Source organism: Geotrypetes seraphini, chromosome 1 (genome assembly GCF_902459505.1).
Source record: "Geotrypetes seraphini chromosome 1, aGeoSer1.1, whole genome shotgun sequence".
In the NCBI taxonomy this organism is placed as follows: domain Eukaryota; kingdom Metazoa; phylum Chordata; class Amphibia; order Gymnophiona; family Dermophiidae; genus Geotrypetes; species Geotrypetes seraphini.
In genome coordinates this window covers 313,877,863-313,902,252 of record NC_047084.1, presented here as the reverse complement: position 1 = coordinate 313,902,252, position 24,390 = coordinate 313,877,863, and the positions used below count along the sequence as shown (strand labels likewise).

The following is a 24,390-nucleotide window of genomic DNA, read 5'->3' as shown; positions in this document are numbered from 1 at the left end:
ACCAAAGCTAGTTTTAAATGTATCTAAAAACAGCTTAGGCCTTTCCTCTGCCACTAAATGCACAGAGAGAAAAGAGGTGTGTTTAGAGGAGGGGAAAGGGCGGGCAGTGGGCGGGAGGTGGGCCGACCTACACCTAGGCGTACAACAGGTATAACCAAAACATTAACAGGTTGCCTAGTCGGCACTTAGATCTTTTTGACTTAGACGTAGTCAAACCAGGTCTAAGTGCCGAAAAAGGGGCCGCTGAGCTGATGGCCGCTGGCGCCATCAGTTCAGCGGCCCGGCAACCTACCCACTGCAACCAACGCGGCAGGAGAGATGCCTCATCTCCCCTACCGCGATGCCATCATTCCTCTATCCTATTCATAAGCAAGTCAGGGCAGTCTACAAATACTCGATTCAATTCTGGAACACGACAAACACCAACATAAGAGACAATAGATAGTTTTGTAAAGAGACCAGGAGAGACAAAGAATGGGCAGATGATTACAATAGATACTTCAATTCTCTAAGAGCTCAAAAAAAAAGAAACAAAGGAAGGGAAAGAAATCTTAAACCACCTGTGAGCTAGAACCTAAGTCCCACAAAATACCACGGAAGAAAGGCAAAACTTGACACCAGCTCTGAATTTGGAGGGGGGGTGCAGAGGGGTAAAAGCTCTCAGCTCTTAATGCACAAGGGCCTAGATTCACTAAATTCACCGATCTGGGCGATCTGTGACAATCCGTGGGTGATCCGTGGTCGAGTCTTGCCGGGCAACCGATTCACTAAAGAGTGATCAGATGCACACCTCACAGCGACCCCAGTTAGTCCTCAGCAGTCGCTTCTTTTGGATCGGCAAGCCCAATCGGTGTTCCTTCTTCTGTTTAGTGAATCACTGCCTTCCTACTTATGCAGCCAATTTTTCCTCATTTGCATGTGCAGATCGGATCGGAGATTGATCACACAGCTGTTTAGTGAATTGGGTCGGGGAACAATCGGGTCGTGAAACGATCGCAAAACCATCGGTAAACAAATGGTAAGTTTAGTGAATCTAGGCCAAGGCGAGAAGTTCCTAAGATGGGGGCCAGATAGCCAAAGGCAGAGTGAGCATATGTTCAGTTGACAGGATCTCATTGTTGAAGTTGGACACAAGGGGCTGCCTCTGTAGATGCTTGAGCGTCCCTAATATTTAAAAAACTCCTTGACTGTGTCCAGCTAAGGATAGTGTCTGTTGGATTTAGCACCCCCAATTATTTTGAAAAATTGGCTTCTATGGTTAGACAAGATAGTATAAAAAAGCCCCTAACACAAGACACAATAAATAAGACATTGATTACAGATGTAATCCTCTCAGGAATGTGCAACCAATGCAGCTCCATCAATAAATCAGCAACACAATCTAATTTTTTTGTCCTGCGCAAGAACTTTACCACTATGTTCTGGAACAGTTAAGCCCTTCTTTTGCTTGAAGCTGTGAGATCTGCATAAAAGGAGTTGCAATATTCCAAACCAGTGGTTCCCAACCTTGTCCTGGAGGACCCCCAGGCCAGTCGGGTTTTCAGGATAACCCTAATGAATATACATGAGAGAGATCTGCATAATGGAGGTGCCAGGCATGCAAATCTGCTCCATGCATATTCATTAGGGTTATCTTGAAAACCTGACTGGTCTGGGGGGTCCTCCAGGGCAGGGTTGGGAACCACTGATCCAAACAATTGATCAAAATATCCTGAATCAAAGTGTGCAATGACTTGTTATTTAAAAAAATTATCTCAGAGAACAGTCCTCAAAGCAAAAAAAAAAAAAAAAAAAAAAGATTTATTAAACTAAGGAAGAAATTTGTGGTCAAATAATAACTGGATTGTCCAGAATGAATAAGAGAAGCACCAGTTTCCTGAACTGGAAGTTTAGCCCCAGCCAAAGCAGAAGATGGTACAACTATGGGGTGTTGTTTTTTTTTTGGGGGGGGGGTTGGGGGAGGGATGTTTTGGAAAACCGAGTTGCCTCAGATTTCAGTGAATTCATTTTCAATTTGTGGACCTTCAGTCATTTACCCACTGCATCAAGGCACTAGTTAAAGGGACTAATTGCAGCTTGATCAATAGAGTCACAAGCCATCAGTGGTTAGATATCAGCATACATGAAAGGCTAATGCTGCAGTCCTGGATCAAGATGACCAGAGGTTCTCTGAAGACATTGAAGAACATGGCGGCCATAACTTATCCTGGTGGAATTCCACATGGTATGGGAAATGCTACTGGATTCTAGAAGGTCATTGTCACAAGGTACTTAAAAGATATGGCAAGTAAGACAGGAGAGCAAAGCCCAGTAGAACGGTGGAAATCCAGCTAGCCTAAAAACATACAGCAACTGGGAGGGAGAGTGTGGTGCAGTGGTTAAAGCTACAGCCTCAGCACCATAGAGTTGCGGGTTCAAACCCGTGCTGCTCCTTGTGACCCTGGGCAAGTCACTTAATCCCCTCCATTGCCACAGGTATATTAAATAGATTATGAACCTGCTGGGACAGACAGGGAAAAATGCTTGAGTGCCTGAATAAACTCATGTAAACCATTCTGAGTTCTCCTAGGAGAATGGTATAGAAAATTTAATTAATAAATTATTATTATTGTGTTAAGTATTATTTGACAGCAAGAATATCTATGGCTGGATTCATGAAACTGGTACCCTTAGGAAATGATTTTTTGTATTGCTGTACTGTAGGCCAGAATCTTGGGCATTCCTGATCACAACAATACAAAAATAGCAGGCCCCATGTCAGGTCTGCTATATTTAAAAGAACAGGCTGGAGTTTAGTAAAATAAATAAATAAAAATAAATAATCATCTCCCATATTTCAATCCTTTTTTAAAAGACATCCAGAATCCATTCCTAATCCCTATCAAACCCTCCCTCTGGAGCTCTCCACCCCAAACCCTTTTCAAATGCACCCCAAAGAATCTGTTTATAACCCCCTTCCCCTCAAATCCACCCCAAAGAATCTGTTTATAACCCCCTTCCCCTCAAATCCACCCACCCTCCACATCCTTCCCTGGCACATTGCTGGGTATCCATGATGAGCAGTAGAGGGCAGGTGTAATCCCCGGATATCCCCTCATTCAAAATGAAGGATTCAGTCCCCTGATGTACTCTTGAATGCCTACCACTAGGAGTCAAGCTACCAAATAAGGGAGCTCCTTTGCATGTATTTGCAGGTGACATCTTTTTTTTAAAATAAAATGTATCAAGTGTTCTCATTTTATAGCGAAATAATATGTGTAAATTGAAATATGATTTTAACAGGGAAAAAAGGTTACCGTTTCCAAAGATTTGGTTGTTCCTCTAGTCTGTGTGGGTCTTGAAAAAGTTAGTAAATGGTTATGTGCTCTGTGAGGTAGATAGGTAGTCCTTCCTTTAAGGGTGATAAGGCTTTGTTGACTGGATGGATAATGAGTGATTTTGGGTGGACTGGTGTCCCTCTTATAATGAAAGGAATATTTTTGATTTGCTGATTTGTGTAGAAGCCATGAGATTTGGTTAGAGGGAGATCCATGCTGCCCAGGATGGGGCATGTGGAGACACAGTAGTATCAGGATATCAGTTTCTATTCACATCTTCTGGTCTTGATCTCTTCCCTTCTATAAAGGTTCTGGTGCCCTTGTCTAAGAGTCTAAGCAATGCAGAGTTTGAATTCTGGAAATTTCTCCCTATAGACCCCAAATTAAGGGACATAAGAATAGCCATACTGGGATAGACTGAAGGTCCATCAAGTCCAGTATCCTGTTTCCAACAGTGGCCAACCCAGATTACAGGTACCTGGCAAGATCCCAAGAAGTAAAACCGATTTTATGCTGCTTATCCTAGGAATAAGCAGTGGATTTCCCCAAATCAACTCAATAATGGCTTATGGACTTCTCTTTTAGGAAATTATCCAAACCTTTTTAAAATCTTGTTAATTTGCTAAACTGTGCAGAAGCTTAACTACACTTCTCTGAGCAGTGGTTCACAGTGCAGTCCTTGGAACATACTTAGTTAATCTGGTTTCCTGGATATCTACCATTAATATATATGAGATCAATTTGCATACAATGAATTCAGTGCATATGAATTAGAGAATGACACGGGGACAAATTTGTCCCCATCCCCACAGAAACTCCATTCCCCCGTCCCGTCCTCACGAGTTTTGTTGCTGTCTCTGTCTTTGCCCTATTCCTTTAAGCTCTGCCTTAACTGCACAAGCCTCGAACAGTTATGATTTTAAAGTGTTTGAGGCTTGTGCAGATGAAGACAGAGCTTGCAGGAACGGGGCAGGGACAGGACGGGTAAAAATTTGTCCCCGTGCCATTCTCTAATGTGAATCTATCTCATGCATGTTCACTGTGGATATCCTGGATTGGAAAGAGATCCTCCGAGTTAAGAGTTATTCTGCATTGCTTTATCTAGATAGCCCTCAGTATATTGCTATTTAGTTAAAATTTTTAGATTGTCCTATTTCATCCTTTGCCCCTTCTTGTCCAGGTGACTTCTTGTCTAGGGACCCTAAATGAATATTAACTAGGTCTAATTGTATAATGTGAGACTTGCAGAAAAAAAGTAACACTTAACGGTGATAGAGCATGATAGTAATTCTAGATCTAATAATGTTAAAAACACTAGCAGAGCAGCATAAAATCTCTTTTGCTCCTTGGGATCTTGCCAGGTCTCAGTATGGCAATTCGTATGTTCTTAGCAGCCATTCTTCTGGATCATCAAAATATTTATGGAATCTTATAGATAATTTATAGCCTCATACACACATACAAAGTTCCCTATCTGAGCCTTGAAAAGATTATAAGAAAAATAAAGTACAGTGTAGACAAATCCTAGCAGATTACTTATTTTTAAGCAGCTACAACTACTGCAGGACTTCAGGTAAAAGTGGACACCAAATCCATGTGTGCTACACCAATTAATTTAAGTCCTTAATATATTTAATTTAATTTAAGTCCTTAATATATTACCCTGACGCAGCGGGGATGTAATTTGATCCCGTGAAACATAGGCCACGTTGGACTGAGAGTAGCAAGCAATGGTCCTGGTTCTTAAAGAGCATAAGAACAAAGCTAAGTACTTTAAGCTTTATGAGGTTTAAAAGTTTACAGCACTTATGCACTTTTTGAAATGGCACTTTATGAAACGGCACTTTAGCACTAGTGCACTTTCTGTCAGTCCAGAGTCTCTGAAATGAACTGTGAGGTTTAAATAGATTTTATTATGAATAAAGTATACAGTCCCTCTAGTAGTAAATAGTATTAAGCAGTAGTCTTATTGAAAATCAGTGAAGAAATAAAATTATATTTAATGTTAGAAAGATGGTAGGGAGGATGGGTTCAAGCCAGCGATGTGAATGTGAGTAAGAGAAAAGAAGTGTCTTTCTCTTTGAAAGAACCCTGAATGGGAGAAAATTTAACACTCAATATTCTGAGGCTTGTTCCCATCTATAAATAGAGGAAAAAAAGAAATTATCTCCAGTGTCATTTTGGTTTATTTTGGTGGTTCTTTATATTATATTCACTACAGGAGTGCCACATTCCTCCCATATAGTCCTTTCCTGCTCCAGTCCCTCCTGCTTTTGCTGGGCTACAGAGCAGAAGTCATGATGCCATTGTACAGAGCCATGGTGAGACCTCATCTGGAGTACTGTGTGCAATTCTGGAGGCCACATTACCGTAAGGATGTGCTCAGAATTGAATCGGTTCAGCGGATGGCCACCAGGATGGTCTCGGGGCTAAAGGGTCTCCCGTACGAAGAAAGACTGAGCAAATTGCAGCTCTACACTCTCGAAGAACGTAGGGAGAGGGGAGACATGATTGAGACATTTAAGTACATCACGGGACGGGTCGAGGTGGAAGATGATATCTTTCTTCTCAGGGGACCCTCGACCACAAGAGGACATCCGCTCAAACTCAGGGGAGGGAAGTTTCGTGGAAACGCCAGGAAGTGCTTCTTCACGGAGAGAGTGATCGAGCATTGGAACAAGCTTCCAGTGCAGGTGGTCGAGGCACGCAGCATCCCTGACTTCAAGAACAAATGGGATACCCATGTGGGATCCCTACGAGGTCATGCCAAGGGATAGGGTCACTAGGACTTGAATGAGCGGGTCAGTAGAGTGACAGTATAATTACAATTATACTTTAAGGGGTCAGAAGACTTAAGAGGGTGGGTAAATAGTGTGGGCAGACTTGATGGGCTATATAGCCCTTATCTGCCGTCATCTTTCTATGTTTCTAAGCTGGAGTGTGGAAGGAAACTACCCCAAACAAGATGTTGGCAGAGCAGGCCCTTGTGGGGCACAGCATGCGACCTGCTAACCTTTCCTGATGTCAGAGAGTGTTTAAATAACCACCATATGGCAGATAACAAGGCTGGAACAAAAGCTGCACTCATCAGTTTCAGCTCAACATTCCAGGACCTTTGATTCCTAATCAGCCCTCACACACTCCATTGTACTTCTAACCCTGCCCCCACCCCATCCCACCAACACATACCCACCCTCTTATATAAGGCTCTCTTTTTGGAGACCATGCAGAGCAATTAGGTATAGTGCATCCCAGAATGTGTTTAGGGAGTTCAGAAATAAACTTTTCACGGGACATTTCATCTCAGTGGGATTCCAACACACTTCATGCTTTGTTTTCTTCCTTCCCAGCTCTTGAGGCTAAAAATTTTAGCTCAGCTACTCAAAAGACAAAAAATAGTTTTACCGTCGAAATATGCCAAAATATACAGGAGCAAATCATGTTTTAATAATTGCTTTTCTTCTGTAATTTAAGCACTGGTGTACGGCAGTAGCTGGAATTAGTTTATAGTAGGGAGACTCAGAGGAAAACCCCATGCAACCAGAGCAACTCCTTGTATCTAATTTAATCTAATCTGGTATTACCATCTTTCGGGTCCCACGAAAGGACCACCCAATGTGGTTTACAATGAAGTAAAACCAGGTAACACCAATCCTCAAAAAAATTAGATAATGTATAATCAAAATTCACAACTATACATATATTTTTAAAACAATAATCATACTTGATATAGCATGGTATGAGCATGAGCATGGTAAGAGCAGATACAGTGACCTGTGCAAAAGTTTTTGTTGAAGCAGGAAAAGTAGACCACATCAGAACTGACACCAACAAAGGAAACACAGTGAACTGCATAGAAGTACTAGGAAACAGCACAAAAATCAAAAGAGAGCGTAGACCCTCCACAAACAAAATGCCCAGCTGATAGGTACTCTGCATAACACATCACCTTACAAACCGGGAAAGCGACACTCATACCAGAACCCGTAATGACAAGATTACAACACCAGATAAGGCCAAGCTTGTCTCCAAACCATATACGAGTATCATAATCATATGCCTACATGAACACAAACTAAGATATCATGAACCCTAATGAAATAATGTAAATCCTGGATATGGCCAGGCTCTTCTAAATTGTAAATCACATTGAACTCCTTCTGGGGCATATTAGCAATCCAGTGTAATGTAATGAGGGGCTCAAGTGACTGAAGAACTGAAAAGAAAATTTCCCAGAGAGTACAACCTCTATTATAACAGGATCATTCACTAGCAATGAATGCAAACTTATACCATTAATGTGTGCCATGTGCCACTGGGCCCATTTTATGCCATAAGGCTTGCAGTAAATAATGCACATTAACCATGTTAATGAGTGCTGTTAGTAAATAACCCCCAAAGTGAAATCAAAAGGAAAAGGAATTGAGACCAGAACTACTTTTTAGCCCACTTTCCACAAGAGAAAAACATATGCGATCACTGTGTTCATCTCAGTCTCTCTTCTCCCGCCCCTCCATAATTGTGTGCTTGGTGTCCTATTATCCATGGAGCAAACACAGAAGTCGTGAGGAAGAGATGTCTCCAGCTCGAGTGTGAGCCAGTCAGGAAAATCTTTATTAGCTACAATAGTTGACTCAACTATCAATAAAGTTTCTCCTGATTGACCCACGCTTGAGCTGGAGACATCTTTTCCTCACGACTCCTATGTTTGCTTTGTTGCTTTCATCGTACAGGTTCTATTATCCATACCATTTTTCAGGCCTTGTCTGGGGATTCAGATATGGCTTTTTTTTTTTTTTTACTCCATGTATATCATTCGGATACTTTGGGGCTCATAATCGAACGAAAAATACATCTAAAAACCTGCCCAAGTCAGCATTTGGACGATCTAAAAGAAAGGTTGTCCAAGTGCCGATAATCGAAATGGGGTTTTAGATGTATCCAGAGACTTTTTAGGCCTCTGAATCCCACTGTGTGCCCAGAACTGAAAGGGGCGTTTTTGAAGGAGTGGTTTAGCTTCCCCAGCGCAAGCTGCATCTCCAACTTGCTGCCCGCGCCGGCTCTATCTCTGACGCCACTTTCTAGTCGCAGGACCCGGAAGTAATGTCCGAGGGGAATGCTGAGGCTGGTGCGAGCAGCAGGTTGAAGTTGCTGCTCGTGCTAGCGAAGTATCAGAGGTATGGTGGGGGTGGGGACATGAAGGCATGTGTGCGAAGCAGGGAAGAAGTGGGGAGCAGAGAGGAGAAGTGCCGGCACCCCCACCAAGTCAGCGCCTGGGGCAGTCCCCTTACTCTGTCACTGTTAACAGTAGCCCCATATTGATTTTTTATTTGAAATTTTTTCACTTGGAACCTGCTTAGGTTTTAGGTAGACTATGGGCTCCTTTTACTAAGCTGCGATAGCGATTTTAGCGCGCACTTAGCGCGAGCTAAATTGCCACATGCACTAGATGCATATGCCATCATTGAGCTGGCGTTAGTCCTAGCTGTGTAGTGTGGGTTTAGTGCGCGGGGCAATTCTGCGCACACTAAAAACGCTATCGCAGCTTAGTAAAAGGAGCCATATAATTTTAAAACAAACACATTTTACCACAAATCAGGCTATTTTACCACAAATCAGGCTGTTTTACCACAGTGTCCCATTTTATGCACCGAGACCCTGTGCTAAAATAGCATGACTTGTAAAATAACCCTAAACTGCTTTTGATTCCAACTCCACAGCCCTGCTTAAAACTGCACTACAGTCCTAAATCCTTTCAAATCTAATAAAAAATATTATCTGTCCAGAGAATTGCAGGGAGGTAACTGGGAATCTATTAATTCCTACGTATTACACTTTAACTGGAATCTGCTCCATATCTTTAGAAATAAAAAGCTTGTCTAGAGAATAACATTTATATCATTACAAATTCAGGGGTTGTTTGTTTTTTTTTTTGGGGGGGGGGGGGGAGAGTTCCCCAATCCATAGTTAAAACATTACAGCTGCTTTAAAATAGTTACAAAGTTGAAAACCATCAGACATTGGAAAGGGAGCATAGCATAATAGGAGTCATCGGCTTACAGATGGAAACAAATAAAGTACCACTTCAAAAGTTCTTAATTTACAAAAGGCAGAAGGAAGGCAGATAATACAAATCCTCTGAGGCACTCTTCTAGTTACATTAAATCTACTCGATATCACCTTCATCATATGTACTTTTGTCCTATATTTTATTTTATTTGTTCTTATATCCCGTCCTCCCAGGGGAGCTCAGAACGGGTTACAAGTATACATACATATTAAAGTATATTTATACAAAGTGATGACAAACATGACATGGCAGGACATTGTCTGACAAAGATAGCAAAACATAGGGGTCTTTTTACTAAGGCGCGCTACCCATGTTTACACATGCTAATATTTAGCTCGCGCTAAAATGGCTAGTAAAAGGACCCCATAGTTAACAAAGCATCCTTGTGACCTTGGGCAAGTCGCTTAATCCCCCATTGCCCCCATTTTACAAAACCGCGCTAGCGGCTGCCATGTGGCAACAGCCCTGAAGTCCTTTAAATCTCTATGGGCTTCGGGGCCATTATCGCGCTGCAGCCGCTAGCGCAGCTTTGTAAAACAGGCCCAAAATATTACAAGTGTGGCTGACCTAGTACACAAAGTGCAGGCTATACATTACTCCGCTGGAGATGACTTTGTAGGGTGGAGCATTATACGATGGGCAATATAAAGTGCGACAGTACATGGTATGGTGGACGAAGCACCTCAGCGTTTGAGACTCGAGATAGCGGAGGGTCAGTGTCCTTTTTCGTAAGGTTCTGGAAATTTGGGTTGGTGCACTCATAAAACAATTCCTCCTATATCAGTCACAGTTAAGACCTGGCAGTTTGTCCTATCAAAAGCAGCAGACAAAATCAATATGCAGTGTTCTTGATCCCTGAACCAGAGGCTGTTATAGGGGGAAACACCCTCCAGGGATTCAAGACAAAGTTAGACAAGTTCCTGCTGAACCAGAACGTACGCAGGTAGGGCTGGTCTCAGTTAAGGCGCTGGCCTTTGATCAGAGGGCCGCCGCGTGAGCGGACTGCTGGGCGCGATGGACCACCGATCTGACCCAGCAGCGGCAATTCTTATGTTCTTATAATATCCATCAGGTTTCTGTTCCAAGTCCAGAGCAGAAACCAAGACACCATTCATCTAAGAAATTTTGTCCATTAAGATATTCAGAGTTGTAAACGAACCACTTGCTCTATAAACTTTCCTATAATCTACAGCGATTAAATTGGGCGGTAGTTAATTAGAACAATCTTAAAGCCTAGGGTTTTTAATAGTAGGTTGTACAATTGCCTATTTTAAAGATGGGGTGTAACAGGATGAACAAGAAGTGCACACTGAAATTATTTAAGAAGGGTGATAACATTAAACACATCACCTGCAACTGAAATCTTATAAACCCATTTCCTCCACAATTCTCACAGAATTCGCAAGAGTTCAAAACTACAGCAGTTAACCTTTCAGGACCATAAGGATCGTAGGCCAATTTTTGTGGTTTTGACGACATTTTTATGGTAAAAAGGGCTTGCAGATGCCAAAAAAATTGATTTTTTTTTGTGAAATATCATTATTTTTATTTAAAAAATCACACTTCTGGCTTATGGACAGTGTGGCAAGTGAATCTTCTCGTCAATCTGGCAACGACGCTAATGAATGAATGTCGGAACCAGTTTGTTTACATAAAGGCAGCATCATATGGAATCCGTACATATCAAATTTAGAACTGTAGACTATCCCAATCAAAATTTATAGGATTTTAAAGTTATGGGACAAATATGTCCCTTGGTCCTGAAAGGGCTAACAGGCAGAAGAGACCAATTAGATATTTGCTTCTTTTGCACTTTGCTGTTTGTTTAAGGTCAAAACAAGACACCAACTCTACTAAAATAGTTACCAAATTCACCATGGATGGATTCCATTACAGTTCTTAAAAAAGGACTAGCTCAATCAATGAATTCTTAACCACCCAGAACAACTCTTTTGGCTACAACATGGCAGCATTAATTTTTTTTCAAGTAAATTTTTTCTTTGCAGTCTGTAAAGAAGACCTATAATACGTCATTGATTCATCACCCGCTACCTAGTGGTACAGTTTTCTTTTTAATACTGGCTCTTGTATGGTAAATTATCAATCAAATGCCTTAACCCTCCTTTTTTACCGTGGCACGGTAAATTAATTCTTAGCGCCGGCCACGGCTGTAACAGCTCCTATGCTCTTAGGGATTTCTATGAGTGTTAGAGCCGTTACTGTCATGGCTGGCGCTAAAAACCGCGCTACAGTTTTATACAAGTGGGGGTTAATGTCTGCATAAATCAATTCTCGTTTAGTCACACAATTTGTTGGTCTCCTGTAAAATGATCAGATTTTCCTTGGGATAAATGTTGCATAAGTAAATACAGTGTATTGCCACTCCCCATAGTCTCCCCCTTTCTAGCATGCTAACCTCACAAAACAGCTTCCTGGTTTACTGGACAGTTGTCCAGTAATGGCTGTAATCCACTTTGACATGCCTATGGACAACTAGAGCAGTATAACAAGAACCCAAAATAAATTCAAGCTCAACAAGATTCCAACACCTGCTACCTGCAACAGTTTCTAATGCCTTCAGCCAGACCAGGCCCCTATCTTGTCCTTTCAAACCTCTATAATATGGAATACAATGGAATATTTTCTTCACCAAAGGGCTGTTCAAGACTTATCAACAGTAAACCCAATTTTATAACTTGGGCCCGGATTCTATAAATGGCGCCGCTGGTGGCCGCCTTCTTAAAAATGTCTGCCTATTGCCTGTCAAATCACATGACGGTGCCACGCGCGCTAGCCGCTACCGCCTCCTTTTAAGCAGGTGGCAGTTTTTTGGCTAGCGTGCGCTATAGCGCTCACTAATCTTGTACGTGCGCTACAAAAGCTAGCGCACCATCGTAAAAAGAGCCCTTAGTTTAGCATTTCAGTACCCAGGACATCAAATAATGGTCCCTCTCTACCAATGTGTGCTAGTGCCATCAACATGCATCAACTTAGGCTCCACTGCATAATGAGAACTGGGTTATTTCACACTATCCCCCTCTTTTACTAATGCGCGCTAAGCTTTTTAGCGTGCGGTAAATATTAGCGCACGCTAATCATGTGCTAAACGCTAATTATCCTATGTGCGCGTTAGCGGTTAGTGCGTGTGTTGAATTAGCGTACGCTAAAACGCTTAGCGCACCTTTGTAAAAGAGGGCCTATATTGCCACAGTACACTTTAATAACCAAAGGCAATTGTGTTCAAAGTGCCCTCTGAATGAACGCTTCGTAGGGCATTCTTGACACACTGCAGCAAGAAGGCCACTAGAAGATCAACTTATTATTACCAGCTTTTTTTCTGTAAATATTTTATTGAAAGTTTTTTTTACACAAACAACAATAATCCAATATAATAACATAAAAGAACAATGCAAACTTATCAATAAATCAGTCCTTGCATGTCATACATTACTAAAACTTTTCCTAGCTTCAATTATGCATTAAACTTTAGTAAACACTCCCATATTTTCTTAAATTTCCTCAAATTGCCACTCTTTACTGTGTACTATATTTTTCTCATATTTACTATATAATCACACCATATTCCACTACATATTATAATCTAACTTAAAACAATATTATATAACTGGAAGGATTTTTCTAACAGTCATCAATATTAAGTTCTTAAAAAGTTGCACTTTATAAGTATCCAATTCAGATGTTACACCAAACCTCCCTAATATAGGGGTCCTTTTATTAAGGCGCGCTAAGCACGCGCTAAATTGGTTAGCGCACCTTAGGACCCCCATAAATATTTGATAGGTTAAAGGTTCTGATAAAGACAGCAAAGATGTAATAGTAGCCCAAATTTTACTCCAATAAGTAGCCACAAACAGACATTTAAATAACATGTGCTCCATAGTTCCTATTGCCACCTTACAAGTCCAGCCTTTTTTTTTCTTTTTAGCTAGTCCATGAGGACAGTTAATGCATGTAACATTTCAGGGCAACGTGTGCAGAATCCTGCTCTGTGGAAAACTAGCACACTCAAAAGCATTAGAGCTTCCTCTGACATCTGAAAGATCTCTCAGAATCAGTTTTGACCTTCAACCAAGAACACAATTTCACCAACTAGCCAGCTCCAACACCAGGTTATAGGAAGATTATAGCCACTATTCTCTGCTCTAGAATCTCCACCTGATCCCCACACCATATAAAAGCCACACAGCATCCCTACGTTAGTGTTTTCTCTCCTTAGCTACCCATGGAACAGCAGCTGCTTTTCACCTTCCCGGTGGGTAAGCATTTGGACTATACCACTTGTTCTCACAGCACAGTTAAGCAGCTGTCGGTTGCAGGACGTGAGGGTTTTCACGCTTGGCTTTAAGAGAAATGCAAGATACCTAACGGATGAGAACCAATCGATAAACCACCATACTCACTGTTCTTGGAATGGGTGGCGACAGGGATCCATTGGACATGTATGGGTCGTTACTCATATTTGGCATCATGATATATCCAGAATACCCAGAGTACGAAGGGCCCTTGCAGTATAAACCACCATCCAGATGCTTTCCAACTTTAAAAAAAAAAAAAAGGTGAAAAATTAAAAAGATTAAATTTCACTTTTTCACATCAGTTTTTCTGGCCTTCCTTTTAGCTCATACTAATGGAGCCCCATTCATACTGTACAACCAGTCCTGAATTTATGCATATTGAGACTCCCTCAATTAAATAGGTTTAATAGTTTTCCATGCAAGTGAAGCACGAGGCCCTAAGTTGTAGCTTATCTAGCTTATAATTAAATCCAGCTCCATATACAACTGTCCTCATTATCTGCTACCACACCAGTTTAGCTTAATTGGTGATGCGCAGCCACAGTGAAAATGAGTTATATCTTCATACAACAGCTTCAGTGATCTTAACCAGAGCATTTACCGTATTTTCACGCATATAACGCGCGCGTTATACGCGTTTTTACCTACCGCGCATACCCCTCGCGCGTTATATGCGGGAGCGCGGTATACAAAAGTTTTAAAACATAGTTCCCACCCAGCCCGATGCCCGATTCACCCCCCCAGCAGGACCACTCGCACCCCCACCCCGAACGACCACTCGCACGCGCTCCCACCCGCACCCGCATCCACGATCGGAGCAAGAGGGAGCCCAAGCCCTCTTGCCCGGCCGACTCCCCGACGTCCGATACATCCCCCCCCCCCAGCAGGACCACTCGCACCCCCACCCCGAACGACCGCTCGCACGCGCTCCCACCCGCACCCGCATCCACGATCGGAGCAAGAGGGAGCCCAAGCCCTCTTGCCCGGCCGACTCCCCGACGTCCGATACATCCCCCCCCCGGCAGGACCACTCGCACCCCCACCCCGAAGGACCGCCGACTTCCCGACAATATCGGGCCAGAAGGGAGCCCAAACCCTCCTGGCCACGGCGACCCCCTAACCCCACCCCGCACTACATTACGGGCAGGAGGGATCCCAGGCCCTCCTGCCCTCGACGCAAACCCCCCTCCCCCCCAACGCCCGTCCCCCCCAAGAACCTCCGACCGCCCCCCAGCCGACCCGCGATCCCCCTGGCGACCCCCACGGCCCCCCCACCCCCCTTCCCCGTACCTTTGGTAGTTGGCCGGACAGACGGGAGCCAAACCCGCCTGTCCGGCAGGCAGCCAACGAAGGAATGAGGCCGGATTGGCCCATTCATCCTAAAGCTCCGCCTACTGGTGGGGCCTAAGGCGCGTGGGCCAATCAGAATAGGCCCTGGAGCCTTAGGTCCCACCTGGGGGCGCGGCCTGAGGCACATGGGCCCAACCCGACCATGTGCCTCAGGCCGCGCCCCCAGGTGGGACCTAAGGCTCCAGGGCCTATTCTGATTGGCCCACGCGCCTTAGGCCCCACCAGTAGGCGGAGCTTTAGGATGGATGGGCCAATCCGGCCTCATTCCTTCGTTGGCTGCCTGCCGGACAGGCGGGTTTGGCTCCCGTCTGTCCGGCCAACTACCAAAGGTACGGGGAAGGGGGGTGGGGGGGTCGTGGGGGTCGCCAGGGGGGTCGCGGGTCGGCTGGGGGGGCGGTCGGAGGTTCTTGGGGGGGGCGGTCGTTGGGGGGGAGGGGGGTTTGCGTCGAGGGCAGGAGGGCCTGGGATCCCTCCTGCCCGTAATGTAGTGCGGGGTGGGGTTAGGGGGTCGCCGTGGCCAGGAGGATTTGGGCTCCCTCCTGGCCCGATATTGTTGGGGAATCGGCGGTCCTTCGGGGGGAGGGATGTATCGGACGTCGGGGGGGGGGCATCAGGCTTTCAGGATGGGGACAGACCTTCAAGGGGGGACAGTGCACGGAAGTCAGGGGGGGGTGAACGGAGCGTCGGGCAGCATGCGCGGTATACCCGTGAGCGCGGTATACCAAAGTTTTTGTACATATCATCGTGATTTCTGCGCGCTATACCCGTGTGCGCGTTTTATACGGGTGCGCGTTATTTGCGTGAAAATACGGTAGTATGCTTTCATCTGCATTTTCTTTCTATAGAGAAGCCATTGAAAACTACTCTTACACTGGCAAGCTGGTTATCATGACACTTTTCTGTTTATTCTTGCATATTTTTCCTCACAGGGGCAACAGTTGTTCTACTTTTGTTTTCTAAAGGGGTGGGGGTGGGGTAGAGTTTGAGAATTACAGACATTGTTTGATGTTACAATTGAGACTATTTTAATTGGCTGTTTAACAAGTGGCATCTTTGTCTAGTGATGTCATATATAAACATTAGTTCATTTACATATGACAATAGATCTATAAGTGAAAAAGGGAGGAGATGATAAACAATTCTATATTACATCACCATTGAGAATGGTGGAGATTCTGCTTGCAGTATCATATTTCTAATTAGTAGAGAAAGAGAGATTGTTTACCCTCTCCAAGGTGAAGGGAACTAGAGGGCACTCGCTAAAGTTAGAAGGGAAAAGATTCCGTACACAGAGAGCGGTAGAAATCTGGAACGCTCTTCCGGAGGCTGTTATAGGGGAAAGCATCCTTCAGGGTTTCAAGAAAAGGTTGGATAAGTTCCTAAGGGCTGCCACGTGAGCAAATCTTATGTTTTTATGTTCTATTTCAATAAAAAATATTTAGAACATAAAACCAATCTTGCAGTCTCCATAAGTTGGTGACTAATCGTTTAAAGTGGTTCTGAAGCATGTCATAGAAACTACAGGCTGTATAGAGCCCAAAGACATCCACTGCACTGTTGCTGCATTTCTACTTAGCTGACACATAGCACTGCCGACTCCTGCTGCTGCTGGGCATTTAAGCTGGCTCAAAGCTCATTTTAATCCTGAATGGGTGACACAGCCAGAGGTCACACATTTAAAGTTTCACTCCTGTAATAAAAGCCAGCTAATATTTCATAGTTCAGTCCAATTTCTTCAAGAGCCAACAGTGGGATCCTAGAATAGTCATTCTTGAAGAGCTGTAGTTAAGGCAGGCAGAATATGGAGCTCTTTCTATTGGGCAGGAATGGCGCATGCGATAGGTAAAGTGAAGCAGTAGCAGCAAGCCAAACGGGATGTCATTTTATTGCACTGCTTTCTGATAAAAGCGACTCATTACTGAGAGAATGTCTCATCAAGACAACTACCCACAAGCTCCGAAATGTTTCAGGATAAAATACTGAGTGAGTGACTAGTTAAAACATTGTTCCAACCATTCAATCTACTCTTTGAATTCTAAAGTTAGGACAAAGATGAGCCCTTAATATGGCACCTATGTCCCCCTGTTATTTTGTTACCCTCCCGGTTTTTCTGTTAGCTCGTTCTCAGAATCCGTGTTTGTTCTTCTGTTACCCGCCCTGAGCTTTCTGGGAGGGCGGGAAATAAATAAATATAGTCAGGTACAGTAGGTATTTTCCTGCTCCAGTGGACGTAGCAATTTAAGTTTTATGTCTGAGGAAATGGAAAGTTAATTAACTTTTCCAAGGTCACAAAGAGCAGTAGTGGGAGTTGTGGAACACAAATGCTGGCTTCTCCAGTGCTTCTCCTGCTGCTCTAACTGCAAAGCCAAACTACACTCACTCACTAGGGCTGTGGAGTCAGTACCCCAAACTTTCGACTCAGACTCCTCTATATTTTTAATGTCTGACTCCAACTCCAACTGATATTAGACTTTAAATTTTTAGACCTGGATCTAAAGGACCAGTATATATATATTATATTTATCGGTACTTTAGATCCAGGACAAATATATACTGTATAAGTATAAAATGTGTAATAAAATTTACCACATATTATAATGTAAGTTTTTTATTTTGATGCTGGACTTGGCATCAGTACATTTTTACCAACTGACTCCAATCAAAATTGCTTCTGACTCGGACTCCACAGCTCTGTTCTTTACTACAAAATGCACCTACAGTCACTTAATTTCAGCACCATTTACTGAATCCGGCCCTAACATAGAAACATAGAAGATGACGGCAGAAAAGGGCTATAGCCCATCTAGTCTGCCCACTCTAACAACCCCACCCCCTTCAATTTACCCCTCTAGAGATACCACATGTGTATCCCCTCTACATTTTATTACCTCCCTAGAGATCCCACATGTGTATCCCATTTCCTTTTAAAATCCGGCACGCTGCTGGCCTGAATCACCTGAAGCGGAAGTTCATTCCAACGATCGACCACTCTTTCAGTGAAGAAGAACTTCCTGGGGTCACCATGAAATTTCCCACCCCTGATTTTCAGCGGATGTCCTCTTGTGGCCGAGGGACCTTTAAAAAAGAAGATATCATCCTCCACCTCAATACGGCCGGTGATATATTTAAACGTCTCTATCATGTCTCCTCTCTCTCTACGTTCTTCGAGTGAGTATAGCTGCAATTTATTCAGCCTTTCCTCATACGGGAGGTCTTTGAGTCCCGAGACCATCCTGGTGGCCATTCTCTGAACCGACTCAACTCTCAGTACATCTTTTTGGTAATGTGGCCTCCAGAATTGTACACAATATTCCAGATGAGGCCTCACCATGGATCTGTACAATGGCATAATAACTTCGGGCTTCCGGCTGATAAAGCTTCTTCGGATACAACCCATCATTTGTCTTGCCTTTGATGAAGCCTTCTCCACTTGATTGGCAGTCTTCATGTCTTCGCTAATGATCACCCCCAAATCACGTTCCGCCTTGGTCCTAACTAAGGTTTCACCATTAAGTGTATAAGTTTTGCATGGATTCCTGCTGCCGAGGTGCATGACCTTACATTTTCTAGCATTAAAGTTTAGCTGCCAAGTTGAGGACCAATGGTCCAATAGAAGTAGGTCCTGCGTCATACTATCTGGTAAAGTGTTCTCACTTACAATGTTGCATAGTTTGGCGTCATCGGCAAATAATGTGATTTTACCCTGAAGCCCCTGAGTCAGATTTCCCACAAATATGTTGAAGAGGATCGGGCCCAAGACCGAGCCCTGCGGCACTCCACTGATCACCTCTGACGTTTTTGAAGGGGCACCATTCACCACCACTCTCTGAAGTCTACCGTTTAGCCAAGTGCATACAGAGCTTGCAGACAGACATACAATCCATTGCGTCTCTTAGTCTGCCTCTTTTCTCATTCTTCAGGACTGAGGGAGCAACAAATCAGTTCTACAGCCTACTCCTTCTCAAAAGTATATCCCCCACCCCCCATAGGAGAATGGTTAGCTCTTGCATAAAGGTGATAAAGGGAAAGACAACAGATTATTCACAAGCCTCTGACTCCTCTTCTTATTTGGGATGGAATAAAGCTGAGTTTGGCATTAGATAGGACTGCACCTACAAAACTTGATAAAAGTGAAATATGACAGCTCAGAAATTCAGTGACTTTTTTTTTTTTTTTTTAGATCTCCGAGTAAGAAAGCTGGAGAGGCTGTAGCATAGAGTCTGAAGGCCAGGCACAAACTGCAGTGGAAAGATCACATATTAGAATGTGCAAATCCGCTATGCAGGAAGATAAATATTTATTTTATCATAGGGAAATTGAACTATCAGGAAGCAAACAGAGGGGTTTGTTTGCCACTCTAAGACTACTGATTAATAATAATTATACTGACCTTAATAATTATTACTACCTTAATAATCATTATAGTATGGAGTTTCTATCGTATGTTTTCAGGCAGACTTCTTGGGTCACCAGGCTGCCCAGTGGTACACAGTATTAAATGGATTTACTAAAAAGAAATTAAAAACTGGTCTAAGAGATATTTGGAGCATTGAGATTAAGCATGAAATTACTGCATCTCAATGGCCACCAATTTGGTCTTGGAGGATGAGATGTACAGTGTCGGCATCTATGAGACAAACTTGGTTTTTTCTGTTGCATAGAGCATTGTGGACCCTTGTTAGGTTGCAAAAATTAGATAGTTCTTTGTCTAATAAATGTTGGCCCTGCCATCTAGAAGCAGGAACTTTAGATCATTTATTGTTTCATTGCCCATTTATTATGAATTTCTGGAAATCAATTTGGGACCAAATTAATAATTTATTAGATAACCCAGTGGCATTATCCTATGATACTGTGATATTTGGTATGGAAATGAAAGCAAAAAGTCAGATTTCTACGAACAACAATAAATTATTACTTATAATGACTAGTGTTGCCATTCAACAAATTACATATAATTGGAAGGATTGGAGAAGATTAAATTATAATTTTTGGTGGAACTCTTTATACCATATCTATAAAATGGAAAGATTTATTGCAATACAGCAGGGATATTTCAGGAAATTTCAGGATGTGTGGAAACCATTAACAAAATATTGTACGGATTAGTTGACATTGTTTCCCTTAAATTTATCAGTTTAATAGTGAAGGGGGGATATTTTATTATTAAATATTCTATATGATAATGGAATATATGGTAGGGAGGGGTGGGAAGGGGGGAGGGATAAGAGTTTATGTAGTGTAACAGTGATAGCTTGTAAGTGATGTATTTATTGTTAATGTGATTGAATATATATAACACTTATTGTAATTTTGAAAATGAATAAAGAATTAAAAAAAAAAAAAGAAAAAAAAAGACTACTGGTTTTCACAGAACACTGTTCTTTCAGAAGAATTTTAAAATGCTCACGCCTATTACTTTTGTCAGAGAATAGATGTAAAAGATCTGAAGAATGCGATAGAAGGGCAACTTTTCAGCCTATGTATAACGTTTGTGTGTACATTATACCTGCACACTTTCACATCTGGTTTCAAAACGGGAAGTAGGAGCACAGATCTGCATCTACATTTGAACAAGTACTTCTTCCACGAACAAATGTATGTACACATGTTTGAACATGCAGAAGTAAGGGTATAAGTTAAGGCTACCACGTGGATCCAGATTTGCAGGATAGGGTTGATCCACTCCTGGGTTTACCCTGCTGCATGAAGGGACATGTAGTCTTGGTTTTCTTGGAGAACGCTTGAGGAAGTCCCTGCATGCAGTGGGGTAATATCATGATTAGATCAACCCTATCCTGCAAATCCGGATCCAGTTGGCAGCCTCAGTATATGTGCACATGCTACTCTAAACCCATCCTTGGAAATGTATCTCTGATATATGTTTACGCATATGTGTTAGGTAGTTTTCAAGAGGCCCATTTCTGCCACAAAACTCTCAAAGATACTAATCTCAGGATGGTCAGACTAGCATTATGGAACAAAAAAGAGGATTCTTCTAGAGAATCAACATGTAGAAAGCACTTCTCTTGGTGGGATGTCACAAAGAAGTATATTCTAAAGGGACCATCGATGTGGGTAAATAGGAAAGTCATGTTATTCTGGTGACTAGGTGAGAAAGGACAGACTGGAAACAACTCTAGTAGTCAGAGAAGAAGTAAGTTTGGTGAGATTTGTTCTGTACAGTATGGGGAGAAGCCAGTATGATAAGGACTAGATACAAATCAATGAGGCAACAGTGCCAGGGATTTATTGTATGGCGTTTTTCCATCCTATATAATAAAAGCTTTGAAAACAGCGTGATCCCTGCCGCTGTGGTGTATGATCCGTGGCCATGTTCCATTTTAGAACCCGGCGGCAGGGAACATTCTGGTTACTCCCCTCCTCCCGCCCTCACTCACCAACCGCTGGAGGAAGCCGGCCATATTCGGCGGCTTGAGGAGGCAGTGTGGAGCGGTGCTGGTGGCGACTGCCGGGAGGAGGGCTTCGTGCAGCAGTGCTGGCGGTGGTTGCCGGGAGGAGGGCTTCGAGCCGCTGAGGGTCAGGTGCTGCTCCAGTGAGGATCGTGGCCGGCCCTACTAAAATTTCGCAGGCCGCACAGCACCTCAGTAGAACGTTTCCTCTGATGTACGCGATCGCATCAGAGGGAATGCACTTCTGAGGGGCAGAGCGGCCTACGAGGTTCGCAAAAGCCGGCCACGATTCTCACAACGCCGCATACTGGACCGAGGAAACAGTTAAGGGGTGCTGCTGGAGCAGGGAAGAGGTGCTACTGGGCCGGGAGAGTAAGGAAGAGGGACGGGGAGCAGGGAAGAGGTGCTATTGGACTGGGGGAGCAAGGAAGAGGTGCTACTGGGCCGGGGGAGAAGGGGGCTGGGGGGGGTAAAATTGGTTTGGAGCTGGGGCTGAAAATAGGGGACATGTGAGGAAGGAGGCTTTACTAGCACCCGTTAATGTAACGGGCTTAACACTAGTCTCAAATAATTTCCAATTACAGACAGAATAAGAACTTTGGGATCAGCTCCTGTTCAGCAATATTAGTGAAAGGGCTAGAACAGGGGTGGGCAACTCCGGTCCTTGAGGGCCGGAATCTAGTCGGGTTTTCAGGATTTCCCTAATGAATATGCTTGAGATCTATTTGCATGCATTGCTTTCAATGCATATTCATTGAGGAAATCCTGAAAACCCAACTGGATTCCGGCCCTCGAGGACCGAAGTTACCCACCCCTGGGCTAGAATCTAGTCTGATAGGCCACTAGGACTGATTGTTAACACTTCCTTAGAAGAGTGTAAAAGCATCAGTGAGGTATCAACTGAAAAAAACGAAGCAACACTGTGGAGACGATGATCTCGATGAACAGTTTATTGTGACAAGGTCTTCACAGATGAAAGCGACACATGTACTTAAAATCCAAATGGTACACAGTATCAAATATGGTCAGTGCTAAAAACCACGCTACAGTTTTATAAAAGGGGGATAAATTATATTTAAAATAAATTGATTGAAATCAATGGACAAATAGAAAATATAATTAAAATACAAACAAGAAATACCTCCTGTATATGAATGTAACTCACTTTGAGCTACAATAGAAAAATAAATCAGCTCAATTCAAATACATTAATTAAACCCGCCTTTTACGAAGCCGGGTTAGGCTTTTTTTTAATCGCCGGCCATGGCGGTATTTGCTCTGAGACGCATAGGAATTCTATGAGCGTTGGAGCCAATATCGCCATGGTCAGCGATAAAAAAACCTAACACGGCTTTGTAAAAGGAGCCCTACATAAATTACTAAAATAACCTGTTCAAACAAGGAAGTGAAAGCCACACATGACACCACTGGAAGTAACCTTGCTCTTGTAATTTTCAATAGAAAATATGTGATTCTAGGTTCCAAACCTCGCCTCCAAGTCTAGAGCCAGTCAGTAATATCTATTAAACATTATCATGCCTCCAGACAGCCAATGGAAAGGATTGCACAGCTCTACAGCGCTTACTCAGAGCAGAATTGAAAATGAACATTAACAACAAATCCCAAAGTGAGAAATGTGTTTTTCAAGGGACAGCCATTATTTTAAGAATACATGCACCTTTGAGTAAGGAAATCCCACCATCCTTTTAGGTTGGAGAGTGCCACTCATGCACACAGGCACACATGGGCCTCCTAATTCTATAAACGTGCGCCCAAATGTAGGCTTAGCTCATAAATTTGCCTGTGCATTTTATAGAATAAGTGCAGCTGCACACAAATTATTAATCCATGTTAATTAGCGCCAATTAGCAGCTGTGTACGCAACCACCCTTAGTCATTATTCTAGAGGTGTCAGGTCAAAAGCGCGCCAGGACAAAGGCACGTGCAGACAACTGAGCGTAACATGGAGCCGCACGCCGAAGAAAATGACTGTTTTAAAGGGCTCCAACGGGGGTGTGTGTGTGGGGGAACCCCCCATTTTACTTTATACAGATCGCGCCGCGTTGTGGGGGCATTGTGGGGGGTTTGGAGGGTTGTAACCCTCCACATTTTATTGAAAACTTCACTTTTTCCCTAAAAAACAGGGAAACAGTTATGTTTCCAGTATAATGAGGGGGGGTTACAACCCCCAAGCCCCCCAAAACGCTGCCGTTATCTGTATTAAGTAAAGTGGGGGGATTCCCCAACAAAACCCCAGTCGGAGCCCCTAAAAATATTCTTTTTCTTTGGGGCACGCTTCCGTCTTGCGCTCAGTTGTCGGCACGCGCCTTTGTCTTCGACGGTTTTGTCTATGAACCATTCTAGAAGCTATGCATACAAATCCTATTGCAGACAACTTCAGGGGGGCTGTGTATATGGGAAGGGCATGGGCAAGTTGTGGGAGTGGGGGGTGCTTAGGAGTTATATGTGCAGGTTATAGTATGCTGGGTTCAGTTCTATATATGGCACCTAAATATTAGGCTCTGACTAGTGTGACATTTAAGTGCAATTCTATAAAAGTTAGGTGCACTTCACAGAATCACACTTAGCATCGCCTAATTAGGCGACGCTAACTGTAGTGCACCTATTTATGCCAGGGTTTTCTTGGCTTAAATGCATGCGCCTAAGTTAGGTGCCTACCAGCGCAAAGTCCAAAACAGGTGCCTACGTACAAAACATGCCCACAATCTGCCCCCTACCATCCAGTTACGTGCAATTTACGTCACTTGCAAGGTGCTGATTGTCAATTATCAGCGCCAATTAAGTCAGGCACCTAAATTAGCTAGGCGCACCGATATAATGCATCTGACGTTAGGCAGATTTTATAGAATTCCCCAGTACCTGCGACCCGTTCGGAGCTCTTTGGGGAAAACAGGAGAGAAAAC

General features: G+C 43.3%; 1 protein-coding gene across 3 annotated transcripts in view; it reads right to left on the bottom strand.

The window, feature by feature from the left end:
• LEF1 (lymphoid enhancer binding factor 1) overlaps window positions 1-24,390 on the bottom strand; it is a 254,533-nt gene that overhangs the window by 213,272 nt on the left and 16,871 nt on the right. For all 3 annotated transcript variants that reach the window (XM_033956318.1, XM_033956309.1, XM_033956325.1), the window contains exon 3: window positions 13,809-13,945. In XM_033956318.1, the coding sequence (XP_033812209.1) occupies window positions 13,809-13,945 (137 nt within the window). The remainder of the gene's footprint in view (window positions 1-13,808; window positions 13,946-24,390) is intronic.